Source organism: Octopus sinensis, linkage group LG3 (genome assembly GCF_006345805.1).
Source record: "Octopus sinensis linkage group LG3, ASM634580v1, whole genome shotgun sequence".
NCBI lineage: Eukaryota > Metazoa > Mollusca > Cephalopoda > Octopoda > Octopodidae > Octopus > Octopus sinensis.
In genome coordinates, this window is record NC_042999.1 from 64,662,456 (window position 1) to 64,682,821 (window position 20,366).

General features: G+C 37.4%; 1 protein-coding gene across 7 annotated transcripts in view; it reads right to left on the minus strand.

Moving 5' to 3' along the window:
- Positions 1–1,990: 1,990 nt before the first annotated feature.
- LOC115209328 (beta-1,2-xylosyltransferase RCN11) overlaps positions 1,991–20,366 on the minus strand; it is a 378,713-nt gene continuing 360,337 nt past the window's right edge. For all 7 annotated transcript variants that reach the window (XM_036501052.1, XM_036501053.1, XM_036501051.1 and 4 more), the window contains one exon: positions 1,991–5,241. In XM_036501052.1, coding sequence (XP_036356945.1) covers positions 3,121–4,776 — 1,656 coding nt within the window. In that variant the 5' untranslated portion in view covers positions 4,777–5,241 and the 3' untranslated portion in view covers positions 1,991–3,120. The remainder of the gene's footprint in view (positions 5,242–20,366) is intronic.

Genomic DNA, 20,366 nt, shown 5'->3' on the forward strand with positions numbered 1-20,366 from the left:
AGTGGTTAGAGCAGCGGACTCTTGGTCGAGGGATCGCGGGTTCGAATCTCAGACCGGGCGATGTGTGTGTTTATGAGCAAAACACCTAAGCTCCACGCGGCTCCGACAGAAGGTAATGGCGAACTTCTGCTGACTCTTTCGCCACAACTTTCTCTCACTCTTTCCTCCTGCATCTTGCAGCTCACCTGCGACGGACTGGCGTAATGTCCAGGTGGGGAATCTATACGCCAAGGAAACCGGGAAACCGGCCCTATGAGCCAGCCATGGCTTGAGAAGGAACAAACAATTATATTTTCTACAAGGACAGGTAAGGACTTGTCGAGTTGAATTTTTCATGCTTTGTCCTCTACCTATGTATATGACTAAAGATATGATGGTGGTGGTGATGGTTCAATGCTGAGGATACAAGTACAGTGGTTTTCAAACATATATCTATGGATCCTTTTGATTACTATCCTGTTCTGGCGGACCTCGTAGCCTTTCAATGTTTAAAACTAGTTTCTAAGATACGTCTTTCAAAATTCTTATTTTGTTATTCAAACATTAACTTTTATAGGTTGAACTACGTAAAATGTTCGAGTAAGAAATCTAGGCGTCCCTTGCAATAAATACATCGAAGGCAAAATTTTTTCATGGACCCTTAATATACTACTGTGGGTACCGATTTACTGTTCTTCTGTGCCCCCCCCCCCCGCGCCAACAAGTCTCATATGCATCCCACCCACCGAGGCCATATGGAACCAAAGGGTCATATGGATATCCAGGAGTCATTGGACCTCAGTTGAGAACCACCAATGAAGTTGTTCAATCATCTGAACTAATTTGTTTTCAGAGATTCTCCTTTACGACAAAATCAGAAGTCAACAACATTTTTCTTTCACAGTATAACAAACTTACTATGAACATTACCGAGCCTGTTATATCCTCAATGTCACTCTCTGAAAACACTGAACTAAACAGGAAATAGAAAACGAAAGAACAATTCCGTTATATTAACTTACCTCGGATTAATTCAAAGAAGGACTCGTACCTGAGTGGGTAGTTAGAAAACATGCTTACCTGCCAAACGATCGATGGCTCATTTCCATTTACCATCTCTTTCCTGTAGATCTGGTAAAACAAACATAATTTAACATTGCGCCTTCATGTCAGTGTTGGTAATCGGCGGTCTGGCAGAAACATTAGAACGCTGGGCGAAATTCGTCTGTCTTTATGTTCTGAGTTCAAATTCCGTTGAGGTCGACATTACCTTTCATCCTTTTGGGGGTCGATAAATTAAGTACCAGTTGCGTACTGGGGTTTATCTAATCGACTGGCCCCCTCCCTTAAAATTTCATGCCTTGTGCCTAGAGTAGAAAAGATAAAGGAATGCGAAAGTGATGGGGAAGTATAACTCTCTAGAACAAAAGCTTTGCCATTGTTGTTTAGTCTCAGGTTAGCACTGATTGAGCACATCTAAGATCAATGACGTTCCAGCTTTGACCGTATTGTCTTTTTACGTAAATATGTCATCTTCTGAGTTTTTAAAAATTTAACTTTTACGATGGACGAATGTGATTTGAAAGAGATTTCGCTGCTATTTATAGTAGGTCTAGCAATTACTTATAAAGTTTCACTCAGCTATTCTTATGGATATGGCTTAGCAAAAGCAAGCCATAAACAAATCATTCAGTGTGTTATGTCATTCACTGAATACCTGTCCAATATTGAAATCATCTATAACAACCCCAGAACTTAAAAAAGCTTGGGCGACTTTAATTAGAATGAAGGCTCCCTTTGTTTGACATTTAACGACCCCTCAGACATACAAATCGTTGATTAACCTTACCGGTGTCCGGGAAAAGGAAGAGGTATTTATAAACTCTCCTGGTGAATTGAGGAGTAACGGATTCTGCTGGCAAATCCTACATGATTGTCGTACAACATGAATCAAAGGATTTACTTAAACAAATATCTTATAATTTACAAACGTGGAAAAACGAAGTGATGAGTTGTTGAAGCTTTTATTTAAAAAATATATAGTCATTATAATTAAAGGGAAATTGCTTTAAAAAAGAATCATAATCGCATTGTGATCTCAGTTCAGCACAACGCACGAATTAATGTAGCCCAACACACAAGTTGTTCAAAGTTGTATAAAGAACGTTGCACTTGGAACTATCAAGCTAACGTCAAGTACAAAGTGTAGACTCTGCGATGGCAAACTTGAAAGCGTTGTCCACATTGATGCCGTTTGCTCAGTCCTTGCTCCTGCAGAATATATATCCAGACATGATCGATTTGGGCAATACTTGCACAGGTGAATATGCTATCAATGATATCCCACATCCTAAGTACTGGTCTGAACACCACTCACAACCAGTCACTGAGGGAGAGAATGTTACCATCGTATGGGATTATGGGATACATACAGACGGCAAGCAAATAAATGATAACAGGCCAGACATCATCATCAAAAATTGATATGACGGTGCCTAGAAATAGAAACGCCTCAGCAAATGAATTTGAAAATCTATCGAAATGCAAGGACTTTGAGATTGAGATATCTAGGATGTGACAATTAAAAACCAAAATCATCCCTGTTGTGTAGCCATGGAAATGATCAAGAAAGGTACCAACGCACTTTTTGACTAGATCCCCTGAAAACCAACAATCTACAAAATTAAAAAATTGTGCGGGAATCAACCGCTTACCTTCCCAAGAAGTTTCTCTCCATCTATGCCTTAGGTCCCTGGTTGAGACCCGGCCGGAAGATGAAGCAGAAAGTAACGATAATAATAATATAGAATATAAAATCAGTTTTGAATATACTGTTTGGAGGGAAATCAGTTTTTATTTTTGTTTTGAATAACTCTGGTCACATTCCAAACATAATTTCCCTTCAAACATATATTTATTTTTCAGTAAAAAGGAAATAACAAAATGTAGAAAAAAAAGCAAAAACCAACAATAACAATAAAAAGAACCCCTCTTTGTATGTAAGACTTTTGTGTTTGTTATTTTATGAGAAACTTTTATATTTTCTTGGAATGTTAGTGAGTTTATGTAAATGCGTTTGTGTTCGTGTAAGCCTGTTTGCATGAGCGTGTGTATGTGCGTATATATGCGCGTGTGTTTGTTTCATATGATATTTGGGCAGATCCTGTTCAACATATCATCCAGCATGTTGGCCAAAACAGTGGTTGGTATTTGTGTGTACATGTTAATGAACTCGTTCTTAGTGTCACTGTTCTGCCATTTTAGATATTTCAGCTTCCTCCACATTGATATAGAACGGAAGTGGGCATTGTTATCTGGCCAGTATGTAGGGAAAAACTCAATAACACCCGCATGTTTTGGTAGAAATAATGAATGGGTCATTCCTGCACCGTGCATTCCAATAAGAATATCAGTGTTAATAATCCAGTTTAGTTGCATGTCTATTGTAAAAAGATCAATTTGTATTCCTTTGACAGAGTGTTTTCCTGAAAGACGTTTTCGTGCTTGTTGTAACAGGCCTAACTCGTTTCTGATTTTTCTTGAGACAATTCCTTTGGGGTTTCTCGGATGTGCGATGTAATCTCTTCTCCAGATAAACAATACGTTCAAACTTGAACAGTCGAGTTCTCTGTTTGCCGTTTGATTGAACCTTTTTAAGAAGAAATCGCGGAATTCTTCAACGTATGGTAAAGTATCACGGTCCATTTGCATAATCGGACTGTTATATCCCATAATACTCCAAACAAGTTCACGGAATATGACAGGCCTCTTTATCCTTTTTAACCTAGTGTAACCTGCAAAAAGATTTTTCCATATAGAATCAAGCGAACCTTGAGGATGTGCGTCAATCCAAAGAATTCTGACATTTCGTGGCTGTTTTTTGAATACAAGCAACATTAGAAAAGCGTTATAAAAATCCGTCATGGTGTGATAGAAATTGACGTATTCGTAACGCGTAATTGCTATCGTAAAACACGTTTCAGTGAAAATGTTTTGATATCTGAAACTAGATGTTCCTTTTAACACTGACCACCAATCATTCAAATGGTTTCTTTTTAGAAACTGATACGTTGATATCGAATGACAGTTTACTTTAAAGAAACCGGGTTCGAGGTTTAGATATTCCTCTTCTTCCGATTGGTTGAACACAGTGTTAAGGTTTTCTCCCCCTTCGTGACCCTTGCACAATTTTGTATCAATTAAAACATCGTTTAGCTTTGCGAATTCACTCGAGAAACATTCAATTCCCTTTGAACAAAAATAAGCTCGGTTTTTAATCCAACCAGAAACCGTTGGATCTTTTATAATGAAGTCTTTTGCGAAATATGGAAAGTCTGTGTTTGATGATGATGATGCTGCCCCTGATGCTGATAATGACGATGATGATGATGATGAAGATGCTGAGTTTAATGATAATTTTAACTTTGATGGTAATAACTTTAATGATAATTTTGACGATGAATTTAACGACGATGATAATGACGCTGATGATGATGAAGATGATGACGATGAAGATGATGACGATGATGACGATGATGACGACGAAGATCTAGATTTAGATTTTAATAGATAATACGTCTTATTTCGCATGGAATGTTTGAGAATAAATGCATCTTGTAGAAAAAGTTTATTTAAAGATAACGGATCTCTCTCTGAAAAGAAATTAGTTTTCGAATTAAAAGTTGGAACCAAAAGAGCACTCCAGAAAATCATGCCAAAAGCAGCGAAAAAATACGCCAATACGATTAATAGCAACGATCGTTGGGCATCAAATTTAGCGAAGCGTCGGAATCGCATTATGGCAGCTGAAGGATAACGGTGAGTCCTGAGATGGAAAAGTCTTTAGTTGTGCGAAGCGTATCATTCAATTTAATTTGGCAACGGAATTCTCCTGCGCTTGGGATTCATTTGGGGAAACGGTTGAAAAATCATCCGCTATGTTTTCTCTCGAGATGTTTGTTGATGTCGTTGCTGTTGTTGTTGTTGTTTGCTGTTACACTTCTTATTGCTATTGTTGTTGTTGGTATTACTGCTGCTGATGTTGCTGCTATTGTTTTCGTTATTCTTGCGGTTATTCTTGCTTTCGATGTTTCTTTTAGTTCTGCTCACACTGCTACTGCTGACGTCGACGTTTTTCTTGTTTTTCTTTTTGCTGTTTTTGTTGTTTCCAGAAGACATGTATTCCGGATTAGTGGTGGCAAGACTATGGACAAATATTGTTTCTTTATCGATTTTTCGTTCGATTTTCAATAACTGGTTTCCCTAGGGAATAAAAGGAAAGAATAAAAGCAAAATTATGAAAAATGAACACACAAAAATCAATCAAAATAAAACAAAAAAGTAAACAACAAACAAAAGCAACATATTTAGCAGTCAGGTATTTCAAAGATGGCGATAAGTTGTTATTTGATATTACAAGACGACATTCGTTTAATACCACTTATCTGAAAAATACAGCCGCTTGTAGAATAAATTACGAAGAAAAGTATGAAAAGAATATACTAAAAAATATAGACCGAAGTAATGTAACCCCTCAAAAATGTCTAAAATAAGGGAATTCTGAAACACTAACGAGAGGTAACTGTTTATTAGAACATGGATTAAAAAAATAGATAGACGTGTCGTTCGCGAGAAGAGACTCAATAGAACGCTCTACTAAGCACGTCACTCCGAACGGCAAGTCGAGTCGTATGCAAACGATCCTTTTCGTCTCGAGCTCTTCGAACATGGATTAAGTAGGCACATGATCAAAGCCGTCATTATGTTCAGCACTACATTCTCTTATGTATCTTCCCTTTTCCCTTTATTTTTGAAGTCGCTGAATATGTGATTTGAGGGAGCATTTGTCTCTGAAGTCGAGGGATACACTTTTAAACTTTTTTTTATTAACTCATAATAATGGTTTCCAGCTTTCATAGTTTCTTACAATAGTTCAAATCAAAGCAGATTAAATTGACATATAATCAATGGCATTCTAACCATGACAATCTCGTTTTCATTTTCATACCAAACACAATATCTTACGTGTCTTTCCTTTTCCATTATTTTTTAAGTCGTTGAATATGTGATATGTGGGAGCATTTGTCTCTTATTTCAAAGTCGAGTGATTCACGTATAGGCTCTCTTATTAACTTATAGCAATGGTTTGCAGCTTAAACTTCAAAACCACACATTTCAGGTAGAATGTGACCACGCTCCCACGTGATCAACTAGGCTGTCACATGTTATTGCATATCGCTGATCACAATGCAACTTTGCATTGGTTTTAGCCTTCAAATGACGCCACCCCGCTGGCTACGTGAGCAGGCCAGCATTTCCACAGGATCGAAAGAGGGACTGGAACAATGTAAAATGAAGTGTTTCGCCCAAGAACACAACGCACTGCCGAGTCAGGGAATCGAACCCACGATCGAGCGATCGTGAGTGCAACAACTTAACCACTAGGCCACTAATTTTGGACTAATTTTTATGCCCCTCCTCCTAACGGGGGTGGGATTTGAACTTTGTTGGTGAAATGTTGTCCTCTACAAGAGGAAAATATTTTATTTCCCATTTTTGTGCGAAACTATTTCATTTGTGTAATTTACTTGGGAAATTAATTTTAACCGAAGAATATCAGTTAAAATTATACACGAGAGGTGTACACTCGTAAAGAGTAAGCACGAAATGTGAAAAAGTTTTGGTGGTTGAAGCGTTGGCAACCGAAAATATCGACATACCTGTCAATCAGCTGGAAGGTTTATTAAAAGAATGAAAGAGAAAGGCGTTGACGTTAAAATATCACCCTCCTCCAGTGTGGTCGACACAGAAAAACGGACCGTAGTGTTTAAATCCTTCTACCTACACTTCGAAAAAGAGAAAATTGAAAAATGCTTGTCCCCGATATGGAAAGACGTAGCTTATATTGCAAGGGACAGGCATACGGTACAGTTGAGAGCCGTCTTTCTAGTGAAGAGGTGGCCCGCGAGCATTCCGTGTGTCCCCTAAAGACAAAGGTGGTGGCACTTCTACCTACATACATGGGAAGGCGGACTTCCCGTGTGAAGGTAACAGAAGTACCGGAGGTTGACCCGAAGGAGGTGATAGCCACCCTGTTGTTTAACAGGACCTATAAAATTCTTGCAAATTACATGCTCTGCCCCCCCCCAGAATTGCCTCGGTCGGAGCATTACAGCAATTGTACAGGGGATGCAGGAAGACCTTCAGGAGCTTCCTAAAAGGCTCTCGTGGGCGAGAATGTGGCCCTTAGAGTGCACGTGGAAGGAAGAAAACCCACCTGTTATGAATGTGGGGAAAAAGACCACATTCACGTGGACTGTGAAACAAGGAAACAAAAAGAAAAGGAAAAGATGGAAAAAATGGCGCAGGAACCAGGCCTTTCAGAAAACCCCAAAATAGTCCCCAAACCTACGCATATACCAGACACCACACAAGTAAAAATTCCCACTCCCCCAACTGCGGTGCCGGCCCCTAAACATAACACCACAAAATCCCAATCCCTGCATACACCAACCCTGACACAAGTAAAACTACCCACCCCCTTGTTGGCACCTGATGGAAAAAGTACAGCTCCCTCGGACGACACCAATGAGGTGGTCGAGGAGGAGTACGCAGTAGTTCGTAAACGAACTCATACACTGTCCCCATCCATTTCCCCCACAAAAACAAACGAGAACACACAGCCAATTACCAAAAAACCCTCACCCCTTTGTCACCGGGAAAAAGAAAAAGATGACTGTGACATTAAGGTGTTGGTGGAATTTGATACCAGAGACAAATACACAGACGAAATAATTATGAACCACCACACTGCCAAGCTTTTCTCGAAGCACAAAGACTTTCCGAAGAGATGTGCCTGGGTAAGGGAAACCCTATTCAAGCAGTTGAAGGAAAGACACCCAACGGCAATCGGAAGAACTGGGAACCTTCCGAAGTATTTGGAGAAGGAGGAGAAGGGAGGGCTGTCTCACGTGTGGTGAGATCAGCCCCAACGTCGCCCGTGAAGGGTAAGTAGAACCTCTACTTTTTAAGTTGTGATTGCATTTAACCTTGGTTGTCTGAATGTGCGTGGTCTGAGTTCGAAGTGGAAGCAAACTTGTTTCCTCGACGACCTCAGATCACACGATAAACATGTGATGGTTACTACAGAGACCAAGCTGCACAGTCTATAAACCTTCTCGCCACTCCTGAATGGCTATGAGAAAATCACGTCTCCTCCAGATCGGAGGACGAAGACATTAGTAGTGTTAGGTGACTTTAACGCTATTACTGACGCACGCATCAATAGCGTTGGCTCGACCGGTAGGAAAGTGAACTCACGTCTCGTGATCTGCTTAAGCGCTTTCAGCTGGCAAATCCTTGCAGATTTGACTAGCAGGACGTCTCAGAGTGAACCTGGATTAGTGGAGACGGAATGCTCAAGTCTTACTTAGATAGGATAGTGTTAAGAACTAACGATAAGACCAGTTATAGCTGTCCACTGAATGTCCAAGTAGTCAACACTGCCCATAGAATAGTTAAGTGTAGACTGGACATAGAGAGTACAGTTAAGAGAAGACCCGGGTACTTGAAGGTTAACAAGTCTATTTTGACTTGCGAGGCATACTGGATTAAGGAGTTAGTACAGAGGGAGTGAACCGTCGCTGTGGTTAATAACCGGTGGTGGGTTAGTCCTCAAGAGAGTCATTCGGTTTGAGTCCATTAGGTTTAGTCAACAGTTAAGACTAGATAAGGCCAGAATAGAAGAGCAACTAGTCAAGGACTTAGAAGAGGCGTTGAAGTTGGGCTCTGCATCCCACATTTTGGCTGCGAGACCGTCACCTCAAAGCCAAATATGAGGGGTGTAGAGTTCGGGCAAAAGTGCGAGCATCGGGCCATGAGAGAATTAATGTTGCCGGATCGGCCTGTACGGTAGAAACCCAGCGTGGCAACGATGCTACAATTAGGTCATTTGTCGACGAAAACGGACGTTCGGTTGAAGGACGGGACGAGATGTGTGAGGCGCTTTACAAGCACTTTGCCGAATTGTTCGGGAGGAGCAGGACGCTGGATCATGGTGAGGCCCTTATGGACTGCCTGTCTGGGGGCCCGCGTCTCTCGGCACGAGAGGCTGAGTGCTGTGAAGGGCCAATCACAGCCAAGTAGGTGATCGCGGTGCTGGGCGAGTGCCCCGGGGAGAAGTCGCCGGTTCGCGATGGTCTATAAAAAAGTACCGGGATCGATTCATTCGACTAAAGTTCTTCAAGGCTGTGCCCCAGCATGGTCGCAGTCTAATAACCAAAACGAGTAAAAGAATAAAAGTATATATATATATACTCTTTCCTCTCTTTTCCTTGTTCCAGTCATCTGACTGCGGCCATGCTGGATCACAGCCTTTAGTGGAGCAAATCGACACCAGGACTTTGTAAGCCTAGTACTTATTCTTTCGGTCTCTTTTGCCGAACCTCTAAGTTATGTGGACGTAAACGCACAACGATCGGTTGTCAAGCGATGTTGGCGGGACAAACACAAACACACAAACATATACATACACACATGTATATATATATATATATATATATATATATATATATATATATATATATATATATATATATATATATATGTTTATATATATACATATATACGACAGGATTCTTTCAGTTTCCTTCTACCAAAACCACTCTTTGGTCGGCTCGAGGCTATAGCAGAAGGCACTTGCCCAAGGTGCCACGCAGTGGGACTGAACCCGGAACCATGTAGTTCGTAAGCAAGCTACCTACAACACAGCCACTCCTGCGCTGTATGTACATATGTATATATATATATATATATATATATATATATATATATATATATATATATATATATATGCATATATGTATATATATTTATAGATACACACACTCATACGCGCGCGCACACACTAGCACGCACACACGCACATACATCGCGTGCGTAATTCGTCTGCCGTTAGAACTTGGCGTTATAGTTATTTTAAATGACTTAAGTCCAAGACACGTTGAACAATGTAACGTCTTCTGATAGACTGAAACAGCCAAATCTTCTAAGTTCTAGGTGTTGTTACTTTCTTTATTGTTTCCTTATATCCTCTGTATTATTCTGTGTAGTAAGTTTTAGTTGTGCTCTCTAGGCTTTGGATTTTGCCTGAAGCAAATGGCGATCTATTGTGTTTACATTTATCTATTTTCTAATCTACTTTTAGCTTTTTAGGTTTTGAAATATTTTCCTCATAACTTTTACAATAATGTATATATATATATATATATATATATATATATATATATATATATATATAGCAATTAAGGACAACTACTTAATAAGGAAAACTTAACAAGAAATTGTCAGGTAGATAGCGTGAAAACCTCATAAGAGAATAAATTTCGAAAATAATTATTTCTTATTGAACATATTAATTTATATATATGTATGTATAATGCTCTCTGGCATGTATGTATAATGCCCTCTATATATAAATATATATATATATATATATATATATATATATATATATATATATATGTATATATATATAAATATATACACACATACATACGTACATACATACACACATACATACATAGATACATACATACATACATACATGTATATATATATATATATATATATATATATATATATATATATATATATATACATACATACAATACTATGTAATCTTATTATTATCGTTGTGGTTGTGGTTGTTATGAGAGTAAAAAAATATAAAACGAATTTTAATCTTATATTTATATATAATAATAATAATAATAATATAATAATAATAATAATAATAATAATATAATAATAATATAATAATAATAATAATAATAATAATAATAATAATAATAATAATATATATATATGTACACACACACTCACACACATATGTATATATATATATATATATATATATATATATATATACGACCTCAGTTCATGTAGGATATGTATATTTACACACGGTATATATAGGTTAAGTATATAAATATAGACTATATATAAGAGCAACGGTACAATCTGCTACGCAATCCATTATTCAGCCAGCTTTCTACATTCTTAATAATAAACCTACATTTGTTAATACATACTTGACCTTAATGTGTAAAAAGCTTAATATTTAGAATAAACGGAAGTGGAATCGCTGGTAAGGTGAATAATACAAACATACATAATCACATACAAACACACACACACGCACACATACACACACATTAGTTCAGTAAAATTCCAGTAAAACCTTGTAGAATGCTATGCAAAGCTCGTCCGCAATTATCGGCTACCTGTTGTTATTATACTGTGGAAATTCTTCTGTTACTGAATTCCATAGTAAGCGTAGAGTTTATATAAATAGTAAAATGTGAATAGTAATGATAGAAAATGGAATTAACGACATTGTTTATACCCTCTAGAACTGATTCGACATACTCTTACATCTTTGGTACATAGGTGAGAAGGGCAATCAGTCTCATACATACAAGGTGTTAAATGCGTCTCCTCAGGTGATTGTTTAAATAAGTTCTTCGTTACATCCTCTCACCATTTCATTCAATCTGATAATGTCTACTCAGAGTGTTGTATAATTCCCAGTAGATCACAGTGGAGACTAGAACCGTAGATGTAGTTACAGACAAAATACAATTACAATCAAAATACAAAATAATTATTAAAAAAACCCAGAAAAGAAAAGCGTCAGGCGGATTGTAAATTATCATTGTATCTAAACGGTCAGATTATATAAGGATGAAAGTACAAAAAGACTAAAGGATAAAATGAAGAATAAAATAAAACGTTAGAGGAGGTGTAGGAGTGGTTCCGAGTTCAGTCCCACTGCGTGGCACCTTGGGCAAGTGTCTTCTACTATAGCCTCGGGCCGACCAAAACCTTGTGAGTGGATTTGGTAGACGGAAACTGAACGAAGCCGTTCGTAAGGGGGCGAAATGGCAGAAAAAGCGAGATGGCAGAAACGTTAGCACGCCTGGAGAATTGCTTAGCGGTATTTCGTCTGCGTTACGTTGTGAGTTCAAATTCCGCCGAGGTCGACTTTGCCTTTCATCCTTTCGGGGTCGATAAATTAAGTACCAGTTACGCATTGGGGTCGATGTAATCGACTTAATACCTATGTCTGTCCTTGTTTGTCCCCTCTGTGTTTAGCCCCTTGTGGGTAATAAAGAAATAGGTATTTCGTCTGCCGCTACGTTCTGAGTTCAAATTCCGCCGAGGTCGACTTTGCGTTTCATCCTTCCGGGGTCGATTAAATAAGTACCAGTTACGTACTGGAGTCGATATAATCGACTTAATCTGTTTGTCTGTCCTTGTTTGTCCTCTCTGTGTTTAGCTCCTTGTGGGTAGTAAAGAAATAGGTATTTCGTCTGTCGTTACGTTCTGAGTTCAAATTCCGCCGAGGTCGACTTTGCCTTTCATCCGTTCAGGATCGATAAATTAAGTACCAGTTGCATACTGGGGTCGATGTAATCGACTCAATCCCTTTGTCTGTTCTTGTTTGTCCCCTATGTTTAGCCCCTTGTGGGCAATAAAGGAATAGGAAACTGAACACACACACACACATATATATATACATATATATATTTCGTAAGGACGGAAGGAGGGACACATGCATGTTTGGAAGGTATTTACATTCAGCAAAGAAACGTTATACATATTAAAATAAAATAAAAAGGAAAAGCTCCAGAATCGTTCATATGAAAAACACAAGGAACGGGAATGCCTGTATTTGCAAAATTCAAAAAAAAAAAAAAAGCGTTTATATCCAAAAGGTAAGAACTGAGCATATATTGGAAAGACCTTTTATATATTTTGTTTTATTTGAAATGTGTTATTTATAACACGGCTAGTATTCTGACACCTTATAGAATATTTCAGTTACTTAAAGATATTGCAGGATTAGTTGATTATAATCAAATTTGCTTTTCAAGTGCCAACTCTTGGAAATTCTTTGGTTTAGATAACGCAAATATTATTCCATTTAAAATTAAAGTAAAATAATTTTAATGAATATTTTCTACGTGCCAACTGAATTAAAAACAATTTTTCTTGTTTCAATCATTGGACCACGGCCATACTTAGGCACCATCTTTAAAGTTCTAGTACTTATAGTTATTCTAAAGTTTGGTACTTATTCTATCGGTGTCTTTTGCCCTTGAAAGGGATCCTTATATATATATATATATATATATATATATATATTATATATATATATATATATATATAATATATTTGAAGTATTAATTTATAAAAATATGGTAAAGTAAAAAATTCACTTTACCACACACCGAACTTTTCAGAAATAGCAGCCAAAAATTGGGCTATTTCTTCAACTGCAAATAAAAGTCTCCAGACAATGCATACTCAGAAAATACTCACATAGGTATAAGGGAAAAAACAATGAAAGATCACATCCATATACGATACCCGAGGACAGTCTGTTTCTGGATTTGTGGGTAAAACGCCACTTTTCCTTCATCAGCTCAGAGATTTCTTCTGATTTAGATTTGAAAATACTAAGAATCTAACATACCCGTCCGATATCTGTAACATCGGACAAACCATGCCAGACACCCAGTACTAGCGAATCCAAAAATACGAATGAGATCTATTATTCTCCCTGTCCACCCACGTGAGTCATAGAGCATTACATTTCTACAGAGGTAAAAACTGCAGTTCAAATATACCGTAAATGGTCTTTACATACCGAATACTGCTTGGTCGAATTTATTAACAATTAATTAATTCTACCCCTTTTTTTGATGACAATATAATGCTTTAATCTCCAAGAATTTGAACTGCAGTTTTTACCTCTGTAGAAATGTAATGCTCTATGACTCACGTGGGTGGACAGGGAGAATAATAGATCTCATTCGTATTTTTGGATTCGCTAGTACTGGGTGTCTGGCATGGTTTGTCCGATGTTACAGATATCGGACGGGTATGTTAGATTCTTAGTATTTTCAAATCTAAATCAGAAGAAATCTCTGAGCTGATGAAGGAAAAGTGGCGTTTTACCCACAAATCCAGAAACAGACTGTCCTCGGGTATCGTATATGGATGTGATCTTTCATTGTTTTTTCCCTTATACCTATGTGAGTTATTTTCTGAGTATGCATTGTCTGGAGACTTTTATTTGCAGTTGAAGAAATAGCCCAATTTTTGGCTGCTATTTCTGAAAAGTTCGGTGTGTGGTAAAGTGAATTTTTTTACTTTACCATATTTTTATAAATTAATACTTCAAATATACCGTAAATGGTCTTTACATACCGAATACTGCTTGGTCGAATTTATTAACATTAATTAATTCTACCCCTTTTTTTGATGACTATATATATATATATATATATATATATATATATATATATATATCCGGCTATTGGTCCATGACAAACTGCTTTGATGATCGATGTTGCTATCATCACGAAGCTTTCTACAAAGATATTCATGCTTAGTCTTCTGCTCATATAGGCTCATCCTTTCATCTGATGATACGTTGTGGTAGAGTCTTATGACTTATTTGGGCATGTATTCTAGGTTATCAGACAAAGAGTATTGCTCAAGGAGTTGCTTTACAAGTCTTATGATGTTATCAGCCACAAACTTATATGCAAACTTAGTCAAGGGGTGCACTTCGACACTTGGTGGTTGAAAGATGTTGCCAAAAGGATATTATGAGACATTCAAAGGCATTTTGGATCGATGTTAAGCCTCTGCCACCTTGGTTTCGTTTTATGTCTAGGCAGTCTACGTCACTGTTTATATGGAAATTATGTGTGCTTGTTAGTATTTTTAGGGTTTTCACATCAAGCGCTCGGATCTCATCAAGCATCGAATCTAGCACGCCAAATGTTGGTATGAATACTGGCACTGCAAACACATTGTGGGCCACTGTTTTATTGACTGCAGAGAGTTCTGAGGACCAAATTTTCTTTATTCGGCTGAAATATTCTTTAGTGACGACCCGTGTTTTGTTACAGGTGCCATTGTAAGACATTATTTCATCCACTCCTAGACACCTGTAACATCCTTCGTCAGATACAGGGGAAACAGTCAAATCCTTGATAGAGATGTTACTAGTCTGGTTTATAGTTTTCTCCCTTTTCACAACCATATAACAACATTTATCCTAACCAAACTCCACCCCTACATCGTTTAAGAATGTTGTAACTAGGTCAAGGGTCTTATATATGTATGTATGTGCTTGTATGTACGAACGTATATATATATATATATATATATGTACGTATGTATATGAAATTTACAACTTGAAATTCAGGAAAGAAAGTGTATATTTAGTAAGGACGGGTCATTATGTAAACTAAGGTTAGAATCCGATATATTCAGTATGACAGGACACTTATATATTAAGGTTACAGTGTAGATCTTCCGTCTCATGATAAATTTTTCCTTTTCTTTTCCAAGTGCATTGGTTGCTTCTCTTTCTTTTTTGATTAAGATATTAAAAATACTGAGTTACTTTTCAGATCATGTACCAAACTAACAATTATATAATACACACATTCCCTTTCTCTCTGTTCTCTTTCTCTCTGTGTTCTCTCTCTCTCTCTCTCTCTCTCTCTCTCTTAAATAATGGCTGAATTGCCTGATAATCTAATTTACAGGAGGAGAAAACGTTTTGCATTTTATCTTTTACTGCCAAACATAAAAAAATACAATTAACTGAGAATAGAAAGTATTGCTTTTATGAAATGTTCAAGTAAGTCTTTCATGTCTATGCTAAACCAAACATTATTACTTCTATGGTAATATGAGAAGAGGCTCCTTTTCCTTCGTCAGATACATGCTTGAAATAAATCAGAATTATGTTATGTAATTGTAATGGGATTACAGATCGCTTCTTTGTGTCACTTCTTCTGGACCGAAGGAATTTTGAAACTAATGCCAAGGACCCCTCACTTAATCGAAAGGCGTCTTTCGTAATCTACTTTGAGCGAAATAAATCTGTAGCTAACTATATGTTTGACATAACAATTGGATATAAAATTTGCTGTAGAACTCATATATATTCATAGAATTTATACAATATGATGATGAAGTTCTCGTCACATATTTGGAAGCGTTGTATCGAAAAATACCACGAGGTTATAAAGTTTAGAAACACATCATTACTGTTGCACTAACGATTGCTGGCTTACATCTTTTTACACTATATCCGTCACTAAAATAAAAATGACAGAATGATAAGATTAAGATATTGGAGAAAAGAACATTAAAGAATAATAATACATTTTTTTAGTACTATTATTGACCAGTTTTTTCTTTGTATCACTGAGCAGCTTGCTTGCCAGCAAACTATTTAGCAAATGAGCGATATCGACAAAAACTTACTGTTCCGGCTTTCTTAGCACCATTAAGTCTCTTCAGAACCACAGTATTGAATAGGCCCATACACTTTAGTCTTTCACTTCGTTATAGTGAAGCATAAAATTATATTCAACAACGTTTCATGCATTAAGGGTCCTCCAATTTGTGCTCGAATTATCACCTGCAGAGATAACTCTCTATAACGACTAACAGCGATGCTGCGAAAAATTGACATAATGGTGGTCAGAGCTAAGAATTAAATATAGCGGTATTGATTAGTTCGTTCATGATATGAATCGATAAAGTTATATTTTATCACCAGTCGAATTATTAGTCTAGCATATATCTTTTCATAACTTTTTGAATAGCATTAATATTACTTGAACTTAAAAAGAAAAGTATTCTGAATTTCCTTATTGTATGGGTTAAAAAAAAACTCACTACAATGAAGCGGTCTTGGCGAACGATCAGTTATAGAAAAGCAATTTACTTGTATGTTCATGACATCGAGTCCATTCTGCTGGATTAACATTGTTGTCACTTTTTATAATATTCGATCCCACATAAAGCGACGAACTCAACATTGCAAGATAATTAAGCATTGCTAAGCAGTGCTTATAGCTGTGTGTTATTTCCTGATTCTTTTCATATAGTTGGATGAGAAGAAGCAATGTCTACGGCCTTTTTCGTTCTCACCCCCTTCATTCGACTGATGAGATCAGTGAGGCTGATATTTAACTTCAACGTCTGTAAATTGCAACAATGTACAGATTATAAGAAAACCATTTGTGTTGAGGATATCCCAGACATTAGAAATTCTGTAAGAGTTGGGTTAAGGGAAGTATATTGAAAATAAGATAAAGAAGGTTTGCAGAATCGATCTTAACGATGTCGGGGGGACCGTTAAAGTATAGGAAAAGCACCTTTCTTCAGATCATTTAAAAAGAGAAAGCCTGGTGCGCTACCAGCAAGCTCGGAGGCGCTGAAAACGGTATATTATGCGCGGAAAAGACAATGTTTCTGTGAACCAGATGTTGTAGTGTGTTACCGAGGGAATATCTAACAATTGGTTGTTTGGCCTTTTACCTTTTCGTGCTCTAGGATATTTGTGAGAGCAATTTCAGTATTTTTGCAAATATATGAATCATATTTCGACTTGGGTCTCGAGGTTTAAGGTAGACTACCAACTAATTACAGCTGAAATATTTTGTTGGAAATGTTAATGTCATTCAATAGAGGTCGTACATCAGAAATATTGAGGTATTTCTAGCAACTTCGAGAATTCTTAGCGGTATATTGTTTATAGGCAAAAAAACAAAAACAAAACAAAGAAAAGAAACCGTAGTGAAAGTCTGTCACTTCATGTCAGTAGTGATTGATGTGTCTCGCCTGGTCAAGATTGTTTTTAGCTTGCGTAGAGTTAAAACACTGAACGGCAAAATTAGGTGCAGCTGGTGCATTTGACGATTTGGCATGCTTGACTGGACATTCAGCCTGTTTGGCGACGGTAGGTACAGACGCGCGCACATACACACGCATTCACACACGCTCATACACGCTGAAATATACACATGCAGATAAATAGATAGATGGCTAGATCGATAGAGAGAAAGAGAAAAATAGAGAGAGAGAGAGAGAGAGAGAGAGAGTTGGAGACATTACAATTTATTAATTGAGCACCATTTGCATAAACATTTTACCTCATTATACAGAGAGCTAAACTCGTACAAATAAATAAATAGAGAGAGAGAGAGAGAGAGAGAGAGGGAAGAGAGAGAGAGGGAGAGAGAGGAGGAGGAGAGAGAAAGGGAAAAGAGGAACGAGAGAACCATTAAAACGTCTGATGTCGAATAAGTCAGCGTGAAATGAGAAACGCCAAATAGCGGCGTCAAAACGCTTCATACACGTAGGAGCATCCTATGATATTGGGAATTAAGTGAACACACCGTGATGACAGCAGTAGGATATATACCATGTCAATATTCACTGAACAAGCTGCCTATTGCCCTATCCACTCGGTCATTGAGGCTCTCACATAATAATATACAAAAGAATAATATGCTGAATGTTTCGGCTTGTATTCCAGACATGAACAATGCAACCTGTTTTGTGAATGGGATTCAAACCGAGAAAGGGTTCGATAGAGTCCATCAGGTTGTTTGTTATGTGAAAGAAGTAGTCATCCGGGCTACATTGTTTTTCATCGTTTATACAGAGGAAGAACAGTGACCATAACATTCCTAGACTAGTTGAAGAAAGGAAGAATGAACAGTGAATTGTACCGAATGTTTGTAACAGACTGAACTCTGTTAAGGGTACCGCAAAACACCATTGATAATGTTAAACCGAGAACGGCTCCTCCAAGATTTATTACAATTTCTAAGTATTATTTTTCTCTCACAAGACTTTGGTTGACACAAGACAATGGAAGAAGATACCTCCTTAGTATGCTGTGCAGAGTGATCGAACACGAAAGCTCGTAATTGCGAAGCAAATTTTATAACCGTACAGGCATATCTGCACCTAAAAGGTATTTGCTAAAATAAATTGGCCTTACCTTACATGCATCTTTCTTTTGACTGGTCTTCGGGGACAAAGTAGTTCAGAGCTTTTTCTGTGGTAATATACTCGTAAATAAAAATTCTTCTGGTCTGAATCCAATTATATGGCTTGGCTCTACTGACGGCAGCACAATTTGCATTTTTATGCAATAAAGCAGATTTCTAGACTGTGCAATGATATTTGAACATACGTTTTGCAAAACTGCCGCTTATATACGTTCAAAGGAGCAATCGAACGATAAGGCTTGCTTGCTAGGTCGTTAAAATATATACAGACAGGCAGGTAATATAAATGTAGATAGATAGAAAGATAGAGAATAAGAGAAAGAGAAAGAAAGAGTAGGAAGAAACATTAAGAGATAAACGTGTATATTCCGTTATCAACTGCAAATCGAACGAGATACATATCTACTCAGCGCCGTTTGATAAAATTAAGTTGCAAAAGCACCCCCGCCGCCCTCAATAACACACTCATACACACAAGCAGAAACATCCACACAAATACACATGTACAACCACATCATATCAGCAAGACTTTGTTGTTATGTTTCATTGCTTAGCTGTTTCCATGTTCCCCACAGAAGGTAACTAAACAAAACAATTCAAATTAAACACAGAATCTGAACACAGCGTTGTTTTAAAAGTAGGTTAAATCTTGATATGATAATTTCGTTATTGTTGTTGAAGCCTTTTGTCAGTCTTCTCTTTATCTCTAGCTTTATTGTAAATAAAAATTCAGTTATTGTTGTTGCTTAGTCTTGCGTGAGCCCTGATCACGTAAATGTATTGGGAAAGACAATCCAGTTACGACCATTCTATATTCCTCCATATCAGGGACTACAATTTTCGATGCAGCTATTTAAAAAAAAACAGTAGTTTATGATGCGAGAGATTTTCAGTGGTAATTGTATCCGTACGAGTGTCCACATAGAGGGGTCTGTCTGCTTGACTCTGCCTGTCTGTCTGTCTCTGTCTCTGCATTCATCTGTCGTCGATGGAGTTGTGTAGGAGCTGGAGTCAATCGTTGAGAAAAATGATTTTCATGAAGTCGTTTACTGATACACTTCAGTGTCTGTCTATATTACAGCTGGGGTAGCCTCGGCTTCTCAGAGCTCATTGGTCTTCCGCAACATCCTTTTAATGAACTGGTGACTGACTCGTTTCTTCTCTTTGTGTGACCCACATAATGTCCACGCACGCGGTACCTGCGGTAGTCATTACGTCCTGATCTTCTTTCTCAGATCATCAACCGTTTGGAATTAACCCCAAAGAGAAACTTCAACCGTTTGTATCTCACCAGCCATGGATACAGCCTCTTTCTCAAGGCCAAGCGTCATAAATAATGAATCCTTGATGAAATTACAGCAACTAGGAAGTATAATTGAATACAGAGTAATGTTCAGTTGCTGTAGAACGTATTTTGGTTATTGATATATATGGTGTAGAAAACTATTTAATAAAAATATTTTGAATGTGAATAAATTTCCACTCACC